We start from the raw sequence: 17,498 nt of genomic DNA on the forward strand, positions 1-17,498 counted from the left end.
TGGATGAAGTAGTTTTTTATTGGACCAATTCCTGTTGGAGAGAGAGAGACAAGCATTTGAGCCCCACACACAGAGCTCTTCTCCAGGCTTGGGAAAGGTACGCCCAGTGTCACAGCTAAATACAAGATGGAACAGATTCAAAGGCAACATTCAAGGTGAAGTGGCCTGTTAACACTCCTGGGGTGACAGGACAAAAAGGGGAGGGGTAGTGGGTTACAGATTGTTGTAATCTATAAATCCAGTGTCCTTATTAAAGCCACGATTAATGGCTAGCAAAGTTATGAATTTACGCTCCCAGGCTCACCTTTTGAAAATGTTGTGCAGGTTTCCTATGAGGACTGAGAGGACACATATAGCATAATTGCTTTATGAAAAGTATTCGCCCACAGGGGATAGGGTGTTTTTGTCTTTTATCATTTTCCAGTGCAAGTTCAAGAGCACAGTGATTGTCTCTCTGGTTTCACCCACATAGTCGTTGTTGAGGCATTTATGCATTGGATGAGGTAAACCACATGTTGTGATAGGCACGTGCAGGACTGCTAGATCTTGAAATGTGCATTGTCAGGGTCTAAGACAGGAGCTGGGCTGGAACAAGTTGGGAGCAGGAGCTATCCAGTGATGGGCAAATGCTTTGAACAGTCACTGAACTGCTGCTGTTGCTGGGCTTAAGAGCTGGTCCACTGACTTCCCACTAATCAGGCAGCATACTACAGGCCAGCTGTGCTTGTTAGGTTGCCCATAGACTGGCTCTGCTGCCAAACCTGCTTCCAGACAGGTTGTCTTAGCCCCAGAGAATTGAATTAGTAACCCCGCTATGTTTTTTATTCTAGTACAACTGTGGAGGCGTATAGCTTATCCATGTGACTAATCCTTTTTTGGATCCTGCAATATTAAGCTTTTTGGCTTTGGTACATTGTGGCCAGGAGTTCCCCAGGACACTTGTGTTAAGTAGTATTTATAATTTTTAATTATGTTGCCTTTCAGTTTTGTTTGGTGATGCCTGTCCCTGTTTGAGAGATTATGCTGACTTTTTATAAGCATAACTGATAAAGTCTGCTCTATACTAGAGGTGCGCAAAGTATCACAAGGAAAGTTACCCTCAGAAAGCATGGTTTTGTCAAACTTCAGATTTTCCCCACACAGGGAACTGTCAGGTGAAGGTTTTTTTCTAGAACTGAAGAAAAATCCACTTTTTGCTTGAAACAAAACAACCTGGATCAGAAAATAGTTGAGATTTTCCCTTGACGAAAAAAGTTTTCAAACAGCTCCACTCAATACCATGTCTTGTTTTAGACACATCTACCATGTCTCGTCTCTAAAGAAAGCATTCCTAAATCTTTTCAATATCTCCCCTCATGGAAGTAATATTCCAAGAAGAACAGTTAAGCTGTCGTGTAGCAATAGCCTAAATCAACATAAATTATGTCACTCAGGAGTGTAAATTAGCCACCCCCCTTCCTCCATGAGCAGCACCATTTATGTTGATTTAAGCACAGATGTTGGCAGGAGAACTTCTCCCACCGACATAGCTATTGCCTCTCACGGGGGGCTGGAGTAATTAAGCCAATGGGAAAGTGCTGTCCTGTCAGTTTAGAGAGGCTGCACAAAGCTTACAGCTGTGCTGCTGTAAGATCGCTAGTGTAGTCATAGCCTTAGTCTCTGAACTACTACGTTGTGGAGATACAGTAATCAGAATTCAGGTTTCCAGCTGAGGGCAAACCATAGCTGACAGTGGAAGATAATGGAAGCTGTATAATCTCATTCTTTGCCTCCTGAAACAGAGGTTTGCTTTTTGACCCCTACTGTACAAAGGTTAGACAACTCAAAGAAAGTATCTCCTTCCCTAGCAGAAGCTAATTTAGAACTCATTATGAGTAGTTCAAGCTGTGCCTACCTGTGTAGGTAACAGATGAATTGCCAAGTAATCATGCTACCCATTAACCTAGTTTAGTTTTGGCCTTTCTATCCTCCATGTATCCCATTTTCCACATCAGTAGTAAGCCCCATATTTAATGTAATACAAGTCTTTATGACATGGCAAAAAGCAAATAACTTGCTACGTCCACTCTGGGTTTAGTCAGTTGATCAATACTCTACCTCTTAACCCATGATTACTGGGGTTGTTGAGGGATTTTCTCACCTAATTACCTGGTTCACCCAAGAACTTACAGCTGTACAATATTTGCTGCTTTCCATTCCTCCAACAGGACAGATTTTAATGAGTTTGCACATTATTAGCACCTCAGCCACTTCATTCTGGAGTTCCTTCAGAACTCTTGGATGTGTATCCTCCAGTCCCAGTGACTTCTCTAAAACAGCTCTTCCCTGGCCCAGAGAATGTTCAGTCTTAAAGCCTAGTAGTAAGCAAACTTAAGAACCCAACAGAAGGATATATTTGTTGCACATATGAAATTCACTGGCATTTTTCTAGCTTAAGTATTTACTGAACATTTGAGAAGCTCTTTGAATAATATTGAGTGCATAAAAGGCAAACAGCACTGGTACTTATCCAACATGTTCAAATAGCCCTTCTTACTACAGTTCTCACTTGTTACCACTTTTGCTTCCTGCTTTTATTCCTCTTTCTTTTCTGTAAGACAGTCTCTTTTCCCTGTCACGTTAGCATCCCTTCCTTCTCTCTATTGTGTTCTCTCACTGAAGTCCTCACAGAGTACTTCTAATGTATCCCATCTCTCTCCCCTTCTCAGCGCCAGCTTGGACATTTTAGCCACTCAGTATCCAGAGGGCTAATCCTACTAACTGGAGACAAACTGAAGATGGAGATCTGAGGGAGGGTACTGCTCAGGGGCAGTGCTCAGGGCACGGCCGGCTCCAGGCACCCGCTTTCCAAGCAGATGGCATTCAGAATGGGGCTGCAGTCCGTGTCCTGCAGCGGCAATTCGGCGGCAGCTTGGCCGCTCTTCCTGCCACAGCAGCTTTTGGGCGGCAGCTCCGCTGCTTTTCCAAGCACGGCGGCAATTTGGCGGCAGCTCTGTTGCTGTTATGGCGGTGGCAATCCGGCGGCGACTGCTTGGGGCAGCAAAATTGGTGGAGCCGCCCCGGCTCAGGGAAAGTTCTGGATTCTTAGCAGAGCCCTGTCCCTTGACACCAAATGTCTCCATCTTTCATAACAGCCTCCAGCTACTGGTGGTCTACAATCTATGGTGCCACTGCAGCCCCCTATGGCTGCAGGAATGGAGAGAATTCTCATCCTGTTCTGTTTCCTCCCACTGAAGAGCTTCCTAGCTGGTGATGAGGAGGTAATTCTGCAATCTACCTCTTCAGCTTTCCAGCTGATGGAGGGCAGTGGGGAAGGTTCTATTACTCTAACCACTAAGCTAGTGAAATAATTTTTGCTGATTGGCCTGATTGCTTTTTTGCTGGAGCACACGCACAGGGGAAAAAGTTAAGATATTAAAGGCAGTGCTTTTGTGCTATGCCTTTGCAGGGTTATATTACTTTGTGATTACTAGGCTAATAAATATGGACTAATGGCAGAAAACCAATAAGAATTAGTACATCCTGCCATGTCTCTTACGTCAATAAAATTATCTAGGTGTGTGAGCCTAGTTGCTGTCTGTTCCCAGACTGGCAGAGACTGGGAGCTGCAGAGGTAACACTTGAAGGGAAGGAACAGTGTGCAATGGTCTTGACCAAATCGATCTGGCCAGTGGTATCCAGCCCACCTCAAACTACAAGAAGGATTGCCATGGGGTGCTGGGAAGAACTGAGCCTTCTTCCAGAAGCACTGGATTTTAACTACAGCATGCTGAAGAGGCAAGCTGTGGATTAAATCTACCAGTTCCAATCATAATTTCAGATTTCAAGCCACTGTTTAGGAATCTTAGTTCACTAGATACAGGAAGAGATAGGGACACTTTGAATGTTGGGATGTACCTTGCAAATGCCCAGAAGCTGCAAACAGATTTTCATATTAAAGTTTCTGGAAGCCTCCTTAAATTCCAGAGCCTAATTCCTTTTACCTATTTTCTGAATAAAGCAGCAAGAGAATAAGTGTCCAAAATTGGGACCTTACTGTAGAAAAGCACCTGGTTTGAGTAATTGAGATGTTACAGGAAAAGCCAGATCCACTTTGTGGACTAAGGATGCAAACAGCACAAGGGAACATTCTTAGAATTGCTTACTTTTGCAGATGAGAAACCGGACTGTGCCTCTTTCTTGGAAAATACCAATCACCAGAACATAACCAGCTTCTATACAGAAAAATCTGGCAGCTATTCCCCAGGAAACATCAACAAGGAAGCAAAATCCAGAGAAATTATCCCTGCAAAAAGCTGACAGAGCTCAGAAAGGATGGCTGAAGAGGACTGCTGGCAACCCATGTACCATACACTATTCACTCTGATGGGGAAGCCATCTTGGGAATTGCTACACACTGGACCAGAGTGCTATTCCATCTAGTCTGGTATCCTGCTTCTGGCAGAGGTTGGTACCAGATGCTTCTGAAGAAAATAGGGGAAAATCCATAATGCATCTTACCTCTTGTGCCATGAGATGACTAGGAGGAAAGGGGGTGAATTTCTTCTCTAATGCAACAGGTCATCAATTTATATTCTGAAGTGCGAGGTTTGATTCCCCCCCGCCCTTGCAATAGCAACTTAGCATGCATGATTAGATTTAGCATTTCTAAAATTCCTGTTAGGTTGTTGTTCTAGGATTTAGCCAAAGCTGTGCTAAGGACTATTGTACTATTGTAGCTGGCATAGTCTGCCCCAGTTATTTTACCAGAGCAAATAAAAGATTGCAGAATCTGCAATTTGTAGTCACTGCAACTTTCCATAGAACACACTCTTCGAAGCATTGTGAATATATCCTCTATGAGCCAATGGGCTTCTGTCCTCATAGCTTTGCTTTTCTGCAAGGCTGGGTTGTTTCATAAACATGCCTTAGGCCCTGCCTATGAAGCAACCAAGCCACTTTTGAGCTCTTACTTTTCTTAGGCACATTTAAAGGTTGTTAGCAGAGAAATCCATTGGCTTTGATTTAGTAAGAGTTTCTCAAACTGTACTCAGAAGTTTTGTTCACAGGGTTGCAGCCTTTGAGACTCAAGCAAATATTAAGGGGTTTCTAGTATATGCAAGGATAGTCCTGTGGTCAAAGAACTGACTGCAACTCAGGAGATGTTAGTTCAATTCCAAGCTCCTCTGTGTACAAGTCATGTAGCCCTTAAAGGGCTCAGTTCTCCTCACATCCCCAATCTATGTAAAGTGGGGATGATGTGAAGACATTCATTAATTCTCATAAGGAAGTCACATTTCTTGGTGATATGAGCCATACAAGCACTTAGATCCATGAAAACCTCTGTTAAAACCTGTGAATTATGTATGAAGCCAAGTTTTGGGGAAGCCCTTTACCTTTGAAGCCTCCTAGAAAAGGTGATAGCAGGTGGCCTGCAAATTACCAACTGCCTTAATGTTTGCTGTTACTACCTATCAGGAATGGTCTTTGTAGACACCATTCCACCTTTTTGGGTGTCAGACATGAAACGGAATTGTTCAACAGCCAGTGGTTGAAAGCCCTACAGGGCACAAAGTGCCTCATGCTTCTGGTTTGATGGCTTGCTTAAATTTTCTACGTGTCACATCCCCATGGATCATTCAGCTGGCAGCTGAAATAAGGTAGACAATTTCCTGGACAGCATGAGGACAAGGCAGCCTGACAGCCCCAGAAGCTGTCTATTAATTGGAAGAGAGACAAGGTGGGTAAGGTAATATCTTTTATTGGACTAACTTAAGCTTGTCTCTCTCACCAACAGAAGTTGATCCAATAAAATATTACCTCACCCACCTTGTGTGTCTACTATCCTGGGATCGTCACAGCTACACTATGCTACATATTAATTGGAAGGGCAGCCACCCTATCAGAAGACTCCAAGAATTCCTTTAAAAATGAAATCTTTCTATGTGGCCCCTCCCCAGTGTCTTCCGATCTCAGGAAAAGCAGGGGCACCAGCATCCCTGGTGACAGGGGATAAGGGTAGTGGCTTGCAAGTCAGTTCACTCTTTATCCCCAAATCAAATTATAGGTAAGATTTCTGGGATTGTTGTGAGGGTACAGGTGGAGTTTGCAGTAGTATCAGAGCCTCAACACCAAGGTAGCTGAGAGGTTGAACCGGCAAAAGCTTGGTTCAGTGAAGCCTGAAAAACAGCCAAGTTTCTTGTAGTATCGTCTGGAGTTTTAGTGGGCCTGGCCTCATGAACAAGTGAAAGACTGAGGCCAAAGTTAAGCATGGTCTCCTATGAGCAGAGCTGCTACCTGTTTTTGCAGGAGGCTTATGCCATTTTAAAGAGAAACTAAGCCATGGGACACATTATGGTGGTCACTTGAAGTGTGGTTCTAGCCTCAAGAAACTAGAGACAGACCCCTCCCTAACTTCCAGATCAAGTCTGCTTTATTCACAAGTAATCAAGGGACCAGTTAGAGCCCTAACATGGTTTTTAGGCTTCCAGTTGAACTAGGTCAACCTGAGCTTGGAGTGCTGAGCTCCGTTTTCCCTCTCACTTCTGCAGTGTGGCCAGTGCACAAGTTCATGACATTCAGTTCATGACCGCTCCTGTAGTCATGTGATTGCAAGAATCTGAGTTTTTGTTTAGACAGAGTTTCTAGGCGGCCTGGCTGGGAGAAGAACATGACACTGAGCCCTACAGGCTCAAAAATTTAGAAGGCAACTAAAAAGAACCCAAAGTATGTCTTGTCAAGGGTTTGCAAATCATGAGTCTCAAAGCCTCAGCACCAGTATTAATGATTCTGCAGGACAAGTTCTGACCTTGGGTTGCACTTGTGCAACCTGGGGCAGAGTCAAGCCATGCCACTTAGCTAACGGCTTTTGGATGATGCATGACTCACAGTAGCACAGGTAGGAGTAGAACAGTTAACACTCAGGCTAATCATTACAGTAAACAGCTGTGACACCAGCATGAGCAGCTCTCCTATTTATTTGGTCACTGCTCAAGCGGTTCTGGCTGAAGAGTACGAAATCCCCTCTGGTTTCTGAGGTATTACTATTTTTTCAAATATTTCTGCTACTCTTCATTAATAGGCCCTTGAATCGATAGAGTTTAATCAAGTTGACTGACGTTGTCAGCCATTCACCCAGCTACATTTAACATACAGAAGTTGCTATTTGTCAGTGCCAGTGGGAATTAACCAACAATCAGCATCAGAAAGGGGTGCAGTCTCAAGGCCTAAAACTTGCGGTCTCCCCAGCATTGTCTTGTGCTCTGGGAGTGTCACGCTGGACTACTGTTGCATATTAGCAGGTCTGCATGTGTCAAAGTATTCTGAAGCCAAGTGAACAGTGCCAGCTTGGCTATTATGGACAGCTTCTCAGCTGGTCTAGCTTGGCATAGCTCCGTTGGCACCAGCTGACAATCAAGCTATTCATATTTTCACTAAATTGAGTTTTACACTTTGCAACATAGGACTATGCCGCTGTGTTCTAAAGTGTTCTGAAGAGGTGTGTCCTAACACAGCGAAGGTATTAAAAGAGTGCTGGATTTGAGGAACCGTTTCCTCAAAGCCTACAGTGTTTAGAACAGACTTTGAGGCTTGAAATACAATTAGGCCTGTAGAGAATCCATGCTATTCATATCCCTTTTCTGGGGCCAGGCTAAAAAACAAGTTCAGATTTTGAGTGATACAACAACGGGCATCATTTTATGGGAATACAGATTTCCAGGGGCAGTGGGGGGTTAATTCCTAGAAGTACTTCATATCCTGACTCCTATCTTTCAATGGCCTTCAGTTACACACGTGTAAACCAGAATGGCCTTTCACCAACAGAAGCTGAGCCAATGAAAGCTATTGCCTCACTCACCTAGCCTCTCCAATATCCTGGGGCTGACACTGCTACAACACCGCATACAAGGATGCTCCTGTTTAATTGGAGATTCTGCATGGTGGCCATATCACTAAGTGCCATCTTTAATTGGTTGCAGTTCATTAAACACTAAGTGCATGCATGGCCTCTGAAGCAGTTGGAGCTAAAGAAGAATTAATCGTACGGTCTTAATTTGGTTTCTATAAAGAACTGTAAAATTCATGAAAATAAGGTCCTCAATGTGGAGATTTTAGTAAAAAGTCAACTTCCCACATAGCAGAGAGAGTCATGTTCCCCTAACATAAAAATCCATTCATCTTACAGTGTGGTATGATCTTTGCCAGAACCAAAGCTGTAGGGAGATACCAGGCTATTTTTGAGCAGGGAAAAGGGTTTGTATGTGAAGAGTCTGCATATTCTCCAATTTGATAAATATCAGTTTGTCAAACTCTGCTTTGGGTGGCAAGGAGGAAAAATTCTGTCCCATGACAAATATTGTGAATTCTCATGCTTGCCCCAGTTCAAAGTTCATCAATTTTCTGAGTAACAGCCGTGTTAGTCTGTATTCGCAAAAAGAAAAGGAGTACTTGTGGCACCTTAGAGACTAACCAATTTATTTGAGCATGAGCTTTCGTGAGCTACAGCTCACTTCATCGGATGCATACCATGGAAACTGCAGCAGACTTTATATATACACAGAGAATATGAAACAATACCTCCTCCCACCCCACTGTCCTGCTGGTAATAGCTTATCTAAAGTGATCATCAGGTGGGCCATTTCCAGCACAAATCCAGGTTTTCTCACCCTCCACCCCCCCACACACAAATTCACTCTTGAATTTGTGTGGGGGGGTTGTGTGGGGGGGTGGAGGGTGAGAAAACCTGGATTTGTGCTGGAAATGGCCCAACCTGATGATCACTTTAGATAAGCTATTACCAGCAGGACAGTGGGGTGGGAGGAGGTATTGTTTCATATTCTCTGTGTGTATATAAAGTCTGCTGCAGTTTCCACGGTATGCATCCGATGAAGTGAGCTGTAGCTCACGAAAGCTCATGCTCAAATAAATTGGTTAGTCTCTAAGGTGCCACAAGTACTCCTTTTCTTTTTATCAATTTTTCTGTTTTCACGATAAGACTTAAGTGATTTAATTTCTTCCCCCTGTAAAAAATGGGAATTTTGACTTGTGAAAAAGTACATTGTATTGCAATAGATTTCATAAAATGTAAAGAGCACTAGGCAAGAAATCAAGAGGAGGCTATAGGCAAGAGAGAGAGGACTTAACTGAGCACCAAGAGGAAGGAGAGTAGGAGGCAGAGATACAGGTACCATCTGGAACAGCCTACAAGCTCCAGAGTTGAACAGCAGCAGAGGTGTACAAAAGGGCAAACAATGCTAGTGCCAGGCAAGTGGAGAACTAAGGGAGAAGTAGCCATAAATATAAGTTTTGCCAGTGGTGAAAAGCAAGCAAAGTTCTAGTCTGAATTTTAAAAAACCTCACTGAGGATTGCCACAATGTCAAGTTTGTTTTTTAAAAATATAAAAAGACCCAATGATGCTAGTGATAAAACCTGAAGAGTATTTGTTAGAGATACATCTGCCTGTGCTATCTTTTCCACTGACTCCTCATCCCTTTTGTTATTGCAAAAGAAATTCATGAAGGCAGGATTTTTATTGCTTAAAGATCCCTTACCTGAAGTCTGATTTGGTTGCCATCTTTGCAGCAAATAGCTGGGGCAAATTAAGACAAAACTAAGGCCCAGAGCTACTGAAGTTTCCCAAATTCCCATGTTGATTCCTCTCCTAAATGTCTTTTTTCAAGTCTGATCTCATTCCTAAGTTAGGCAGCCCAGCTCTTCCCACCAGAAGTCAGCATTGGTTCTGCTGCCTGCTAAAAAATTGTGCCTGCTTCTGTACTTCTTTATAGCAGCTGGGGACCAATACCAAATATATCCCATCTTTATCCATTCTTGGCAACTAGATCTCAACAAAAATTCTAGGACTTATTTGAGGAATAAGCAACAGACTCCCAAGCCGCAGGATACTGTTTATAGAGCAAGTCCCAAGAGCAAAAAGGAGAAGGGAACGCAGGTTTTTGCTTACACTGTATGTCATGTTCATTCCCATGACTTGTCATCAACTCTTTAAATATTGAGCCATGTAGCTTTTCAGACAAGGGTCCTGACTGCATATGTAGGAAGTAAAGAGAAACAGAGGTAGCCCGGCTCAAATGAAATGTGGACTGGGGCCAGATTAGGTATTCCCTAGCAGCCAAGCAAGAACTTTGAGATTTTTAGTGGATCCAGGAACATGGTCTACACCTCCTTCCTGTTGCTTGTGTATGGGGTGGATGTAACATTTGACCCCCCACATTTTGAAATTAGGCAGCCAGCCTGATCTGGCAGAGGAGCCATCTGCCATCCCCAAAGTCAAGCTCTGAAACAAACAAAAAAGTCCCACATGTGCTGCCTTAATAGCCCAGTGAAATTCTTGTCTCTTCACCAAAGCACTTCTCAAGGAGCCAAAGAAGAAAAAAAAATCCTACAACCTGAGGTAGCAACATCTGTTTAGAAGATGAGCCAATGGCTTTTCTAGTCATCTGCAGTCATTATGTCCTATGCACTAGGTGCTTTAGAGGTTCCAGTAGGAAGATAGGACTGAGGCAGCTTCCAAACCCAGCAAATATCTCCACTTCTTCCCTCAAGTTTGATCCTAATCTGTAGTGGAAAGATAAGGTGACCTCCATTGGCTGAATATTTATGCTAAAAACAACGAGCACAGTTATGATGGGAGTTAATTCATGTAGCAATTAGAATTATTCATGTAAATGATCATTACTCACTCTGCACTTAAATCCATTCAAGTGTGACCTTTGAGGTTGGAGGTATTCTTTTATAAAGGGATTTCATTTTGCGGAACAACAAGGTAGATTCCAGTTAGGACCGGAAGAGGCCGTACTGGAAGTCTTGTGACTGTTGCACTTTGGCAGCTTGCAGAAGCGTCTGGAAGTGGGATAGCTCATCTGAGGTTTTCAATATGCTAGATATTAGATATTGTGGCAAAAAGACAGTTGACCTATTTTGAAGGGAAAAGGACTGAAGCTGACTCGTGACCCCCTCCAAAGTTTCTCTTCTCGTCCCTACAAAAGGGCCTCTTGACTTCGAGAGCACAACCTTCATTGTTTCCAAGGAGACCTCAAGTTCTCTAGGAATCTCCAATACACCAGCCTTTTTAATAGGCCCAACAGCTACCTTGTTCTTTACCTCAGGCCAGTAATTATCAAGGTTGAGTCAGAGATGAATTAAGACTAACATGGCCAAAGTCACCTGTAAACATTGGCCCTTGGGTGCCCTTGGATGCCTGTGTCACATCTCTAAAGTGACTAGAAGGACCAATTGAAATAATAAAGCGTTAACAAGAAAACCTTTTGATCCTATTCTTAGGCTATGTCTACACTGGCAATTGAACGACAAACATTTGTCTTTCAGAGGTGTTAAAAAACCTTGAAAGACAAAAAAGTTTTGGTGACAACAAGCACCAGTGTGAACAGTGCTCTCCAGCTGACAATGCAAATGCTGCTCATTGGGGGGGTGGACATTTTTTTGTCAGCAGGAGAGCCGACAAACAGCGGCTACACTGCGCAACTTTTAGTGACACAGCTGTAGCGACACAGCCAGGTCACTAAAAGCTGTGTAGTGTAGACCTAGCCTTTAGTTACTCCACCTCTGCAAGAGGCAGTAGCTATGTCAGTGGGAGAAGCTCTCCTCCCAACAAAGTGCTGTCTACACTAGTGCTTAGGTTGGTATAACTGCAGTGGTTTTCAAAACATTTTTTTCTGGCGACCCAGTTGAAGAAAATTGTTGATTCCTTTGGCCCAACAGAGCTGGGGATGAGAGGTTTGGGTTGTGGGAGAGGCTCAGGGCTGGGGAAGAGCGTTGGGGTGCAGGGGTGAGGGCTGTGGTGTGGGAATGAGGGGTTCAGGGTGTGGGAGGGGGCTTTGAGCTGGGGCAGGGGGTTGGGATGCAGGAGGGGGTCAGGGCTCTGGGCTGGGGGTGCAAGTTTTGGGCTGGGGATGAGGGATTTGGGATGCAGGAGGGGGCTCTGGGTTGTGGGGGGGGGGGCTCAGGGCTGGGGCAAGGGATTGGGGCACGGGCTTACCTTGGGTGGTCCTGGTCAGCAGCACAGCAGGGGTGTAGAGACAGGCTTCCTGCCTGTCCTGACACCATGGACCGTGCTGCACCCCAGAAGTGGCCAGCAGTAGGTCCGGCTCCTAGGTGGATGTATGTAAGCAGCTCCGCACAGCTCTTGCCCACAGGCATCGCCACCCCCAGCCAATGGGAGTGTGGAGCCAGTGCTCGGTATGGGAGCAGCATGCAGAGCCCAGTGGTCCCCCCGCCTAGGAGCTGGACCTGTTGCTGGCCGCTTCCGGAGCGCAGCGCGGTGTCAGAACAGGTAAGGACTAGCCTGCCTTATCCGGGCAGCACTGCTGACAGGGCTTTTAATGGCCTGGTCAGCGGTACTGACCAGAGCCACTGCGACCCAGTGCCTTACATTCTGCGTCTCAGTACTGGGTTGCAACCCGCAGTTTGAAAACCACTGAACTACAGCACACCCCTGCATGGTGATGTGACACTGAAGTAATTCTGTAGTGTAGACAAGGGCATAGAAACTGGGACTATACTCCAGTGAAAAGGAAGGTTTCAGAGTAGCAGCCGTGTTAGGCTGTATCCACAAAAAGAACAGGAGGACTTGTGGCACTTTAGAGACTAACAAATTTAATAGAGCATAAGCTTTCGTGAACTACAGTTCACTTCATTGGATGCATAGAATGGAACATATAGTAAGAAGGTATATACATGCAGAGAAGGTGGAAGTTGCCATACAAACGGTAAGAGGCTAATTAATTAAGATGAGCCATTATCAGCAGGAGAAAAAAATTTTGTAGTGATAATCAAGATGGCCCATTTAGACAGTTGACAAGAAGGTGTGAGGACACTTAACATGGGGAAATAGATTCAATATGTGTAATGACCCAGCCACTCCCAGTCTCTATTCAAACCTAAGTTAATCGTATCTAGTTTGCATATTAATTCAGGCTTGTTGGAGTCTGTTTTTGAAGCTTTTCTGTTGCAGAATTGCCACCCTTAAGTCTTTTTCTCAGTGGCCAGAGAGGTTGAAGTGTTCTCCTACTGGTTTTTGAATGTTATGATTCCTGATGTCAGATTTGTGTCCATTTATTCTTTTGCATAGAGACTGTCCAGTTTGGCCAATGTCCATGGCAGAGGGGCAGTTTCTATGCCCTTGTCTACACTACAGAATTACTTCAGTGTAACATCACCATGCAGGATGGTTCAAGCAAAGCAACTTGTCTGTAGTGCAGTGCAAGTTAGTCAGGATATCACCTGCCAGCTGACAAATGCCAGACTCTCCCTGCAACTCTCCCAGCAAGTGAGCTGCCCATCTCCAAACTGCTGACCCTTTAATCACTACCCAGTCAGGTGTTCTGCCCTCTACCCTACCCATTGACATAGTTACTCCAGCCCCTGTGAGCAAGGGCAGTGGGAGAAAGCTCTCCCATCAGCCTAGAGCATCTGCATCTTACTGCTGTGGTAAGCTCTGTAGTGTAGCCCTAGCCCCAGCCACCAATGCAAACACTCCTGCAATTCTCCCTAGCACGTTCATTAACATCCTCCCAGGAGCAGTGGAAGCTCCCTACAAGTGTGTGTGTGTGTGGGGGGGGGGGCATCAGTGACTAAACCGTGGCCTCCGCCCCCATGCTGCCCCTTCCCCTGCTTGTTCCTCTATGCTCTCTCCCCCATTGCTCATCCTTATGGCCAGTAATATGATGTAAAAAAAAGTGATGGGGCCATGGCCCCAAGCCTCCCATTTCTACCACCCCTTTCCCCACTGCCTCGTTTCTCTACTTCTCCCTTGAGAACTCCCTTGAGTTTCTCCACCTCTCCCTGACCCTTCTCAAGTGCCAACCCCGCTCAGCAGTCCAACCTCTCCCTGCCACAGACATCTGACTCCCATCCAGTTTACAGAGGGTGAGGCACCTGGAAGATGTTCTAAGGCTGATGTCCTAGTCCTAAACTTTAGGTGCCTAGAGTAACTGGTGCTAAGCAGAGTGTGAAATGTCTGAAGTAAGGTGTTATATTTGCCAGATTGACTCCTCCTCCCATCCCCCAGGTTATGCAACATTCTGCTTTGCTACAACGTATTTCACTTGCCAGAAATAATCCAGCCTTAACTTTCTATTAGCCACCCATCAACTACCTTCTGAATACTCATCTGATAGAATTCTAAAGCTGCTGGAGGACTTTAGGCATCACTCTCTGCATTTCTAGGGTTAATGTCTGGGTGTGAGAACCTGTCTCACTGCTGTGTTCCTTCTTCTGCAACAGTAATAAGTGTCTTAACTCAGACAACCTGCCTTAATTGTTAGACTATCTGAAGCCTTCACTGATGATCACTCTTGTACTGCCTGCAACAATGCTATGTTTATTCAAAAAGGATTTTCTCTTTGATCATACTTACCTTTGTGTATTAATTTATTGGTACTGTATATGCTAAAGTACAAAATCGTTGTTGGCCAAGTAATCACCTTCATAACAGGGGTGTTTTGGCTCACACTTAGTTGTTCATTTTAACTGCAATACCGTACTACAGGGCACAGGGTTCTGCCCACAATTTTTATCTCACTTCACACAAGACAATGACACAGAGCATATAAAAGTCAAGTAATTTGAGAGGGAGGCAGTCAATTTGTTCATTATTTCACTGCCAGGACATCACATCAAGGATCACAGAATATTTTGGAACCTTTTGGCATTCAGCTTTTGGGAGCCACAGGAATCAGGATGTAGGAATCCTGAGTCTTTGTTTCAGAAATATTCCTTTGAAAGTGTCCAAGCCAGCTGTAAGGTGTTCTACAAGAAAATTGAGTTTTTCTTTTTGCTCAGCACAGCAGGTCTGCTGACCAGCTTGCAGCCTCAGAAACTGCTACTGAGTTTAGGGAAGGCAGATGGTCTCCCAGTCACTGTGCAGCAAGCACACTTTGCTCTCCAGCATATCTCTCTCTCAACAGATTCAGCTGGAATCAGGGTTTCTGGGAACTCAGGACTAAGCTAAAGCCAGTCTGCAGCTGCCAAGATGACTAGCAATAATTTAAAACTTTCCTGATTAGCAGCCTGTGCAACCTTAATGAAGTCAGAGTTGTATGGGGCAGAATTTGTCAACAAAACATATATAGGTGGGCGGAACGCTGTTTCCACTGAATGCATCTGATGAAGTGAGCTGTAGCTCACGAAAGCTCATGCTCAAATAAATTGGTTAGTCTCTAAGGTGCCACAAGTACTCCTTTTCTTTTTGTGAATACAGACTAACACGGCTGCTACTCTGACACCTATCTCAAAGTGTCTGTGCACTCTATATCTTATAACAATACAGCACTGAACTACTGTAAGACAAATGCCAGCTCAACCAGCCTGCCCTATGAAGTTTCAGTTAAATATGCCTGTATCATGGTGTGTAGTTAGCTATCAACCCAGATAATAAATTAATCTTTGTAAAGCACTGAGGATATAAAATGCTGTATCAATGCTAGGGATTATTCAGTAGTCCTAAAGAGAAACGATTACTTGGGGTAGGAATTATCCACAGCTTTAGTTAGCATTTCAATCACTGGTTGCTTGCTGTAAAATACTGAGCTGGGAATATTTGGAAGTTAGCAAGAAAGAGTCCAAACTTTGCTATAATATTTGTAGTCCTTCCCGCTTTCAGGATGTGAAAGCACCATTGTTAACTGGAGGTTTTAAATTCTTCACAGTAAATTGAATGAGAGGACCACAGAAGAGGTTCGTAGATTGGCCACACTTTGCCTGAACTGCTAACAATCTTAAATTTAAAGAACCCTCCAGGATGCCAGCAGAAAGGCATTGTAAGGCAAGTGCCTAAGCCAGCAGTGCCTCTGAAAGGAAAGTATCAACTTTTAACAGTCCTCCTGGATCTTTGTGCTCAGAACAAAGTCTGGCAGCCTGCTCCGAGCAATAAGTGTGTTGATAAAAAGGAAAAGTAGAGGATAGATACTTACTTTTTTGGGGTCAGCGTAGGTGCCAAGTCCAATCACTGGGATGCTGTTCCCATCGCTCAGAGGTATGCGGTGGTTTGCAGCCGTTAGATTCATGATGCGGATGATAAAACACTTGACTGCAACTTTCTAACAGACTGAATGAAAGCACCAAGAGCCCACTTTGTGTGTGGCGCGCGCCCCGGGCTATGGCACTAGAGGGCGCGCGAGAGAGAACGAAAACTTCGGCTGCTCAGCCTGCCCTGGGCCAGCAGCACGCGTGCGATCCTCTAAGAACAGCCTGGGGTAGCGTTTCCAACTTCGTCATGGGACATGACTGACAGGCCAGGCTAGGGTTGCCCTTCCATTCTCCTGAAAGCAAATTTGCAGCAGGGTGAAATATTAACTGCCCGCTCTCGTTAGGCACGGGGGAGCGACTCAGCGCAGGAGAGAGCGGAGGGATGGTCCCCGTTCAACCAGCTTCATCAAAAGCACGCGAGTTTTCTTTTCCGGGTGGCTTTAAGTACCTGCTAAAAGCAAGGGTGTGCTAGGAGCGCAGGAGGAGAGAGAGGAGGCTGAAAGGGGGTTGTGGTTTTCGGGGAGGAGGGGGGGGGTCTGCGTGTGGCTTATGCTTGCAGCGGGCTTCCACTGCCAGACAAGGTTGGTCTGTTTGCTGACTCCTCCAATCACTTCAGGGCTCATCGCAGGAGGAAATACGGGTTTTTGGAAAAAGACATGGTTCCTGTCAAACCAGGAGATACCCATCAGCCTTTAGCTCAATCTTCACCTCCCCAGCGGCTCGTGTGTGCCAAACCATTGACTGCAGTAGCTACACCTGGGTCAGCAACCTGTCAGAAGTGGTGTGCCAAGTCTTCATTTATTCACTCTAGTTTAAGGGTTCGCATGCCAGTAATACATTTTAATGTTTTTAGAAGGTCTCTTTCTATAAGTCTGTAATATAGAACTAAACTATTGTTGTATGTAAAGTAAATAAGGTTTTTAAAATGTTTAAGAAGCTTCATTTAAAATCAAATTAAAATGCAGAGCCCCCCCATCCCGGACCGGTGGCCAGGCCCCGCACCGTGTGAGTGCCACTGAAAATCAACTCGTGTGCCGCCTTTGGCACGCGTGCCCCTGAGCTACACTATCCTGGATTCGCCTTCAGTCGCGTCTGCTCTCCCTCGCATTGATTCGTTCACTGTTCCTATTGCCCCTCTAAGCATGCGGGTTCCGATTATGCTAGTCCTTTCACTTTCAGGACGATGGCCCATTATTTTATTAATGGAAGACTTGTTTTAAACCCCTTGTTTACATCAGTCCATTCCTTTACTTTCAGGAGAGGAAATCCAGTACCCATCCCCTGGTTGTCATTGTTTGCCTCTAGATCAGACTTGGCTAATTCATTCCCCTGCCCAAAGTCAGAGGTTGTCTTTTTTTGGGGGAAAGGGTGCTTTTCAGTCTTTACATTATTTACAAATCGGATGATTTAGTTGGGGATTGGTCCTGCTTTGAGCAGGGGTTGGACTAGATGACCTCCTGAGGTCCCTTCCAACCCTGAGATTCGATGATTCTATGATTCTTCTTCCAGTAAT

At 44.8% G+C, this 17,498-nt stretch overlaps 1 protein-coding gene across 2 annotated transcripts in view; it reads right to left on the bottom strand.

Moving 5' to 3' along the window:
- The window catches only part of AKR1D1 (aldo-keto reductase family 1 member D1), a 145,913-nt gene that overhangs the window by 38,396 nt on the left and 90,019 nt on the right, over positions 1 to 17,498 (bottom strand). The window contains exon 1 of one of the 2 annotated variants that reach the window (XM_048831090.2): positions 15,931 to 16,481. The exons of the other annotated variant lie outside the window; for it this stretch is intronic. Coding sequence (XP_048687047.1) covers positions 15,931 to 16,023 — 93 coding nt within the window. The 5' untranslated portion in view covers positions 16,024 to 16,481. Of the gene's footprint in view, positions 1 to 15,930; positions 16,482 to 17,498 lie in introns of those variants that run through there. 2 annotated transcript variants of the gene reach the window in all.

Source organism: Caretta caretta, chromosome 1 (assembly GCF_965140235.1).
Source record: "Caretta caretta isolate rCarCar2 chromosome 1, rCarCar1.hap1, whole genome shotgun sequence".
In the NCBI taxonomy this organism is placed as follows: domain Eukaryota; kingdom Metazoa; phylum Chordata; order Testudines; family Cheloniidae; genus Caretta; species Caretta caretta.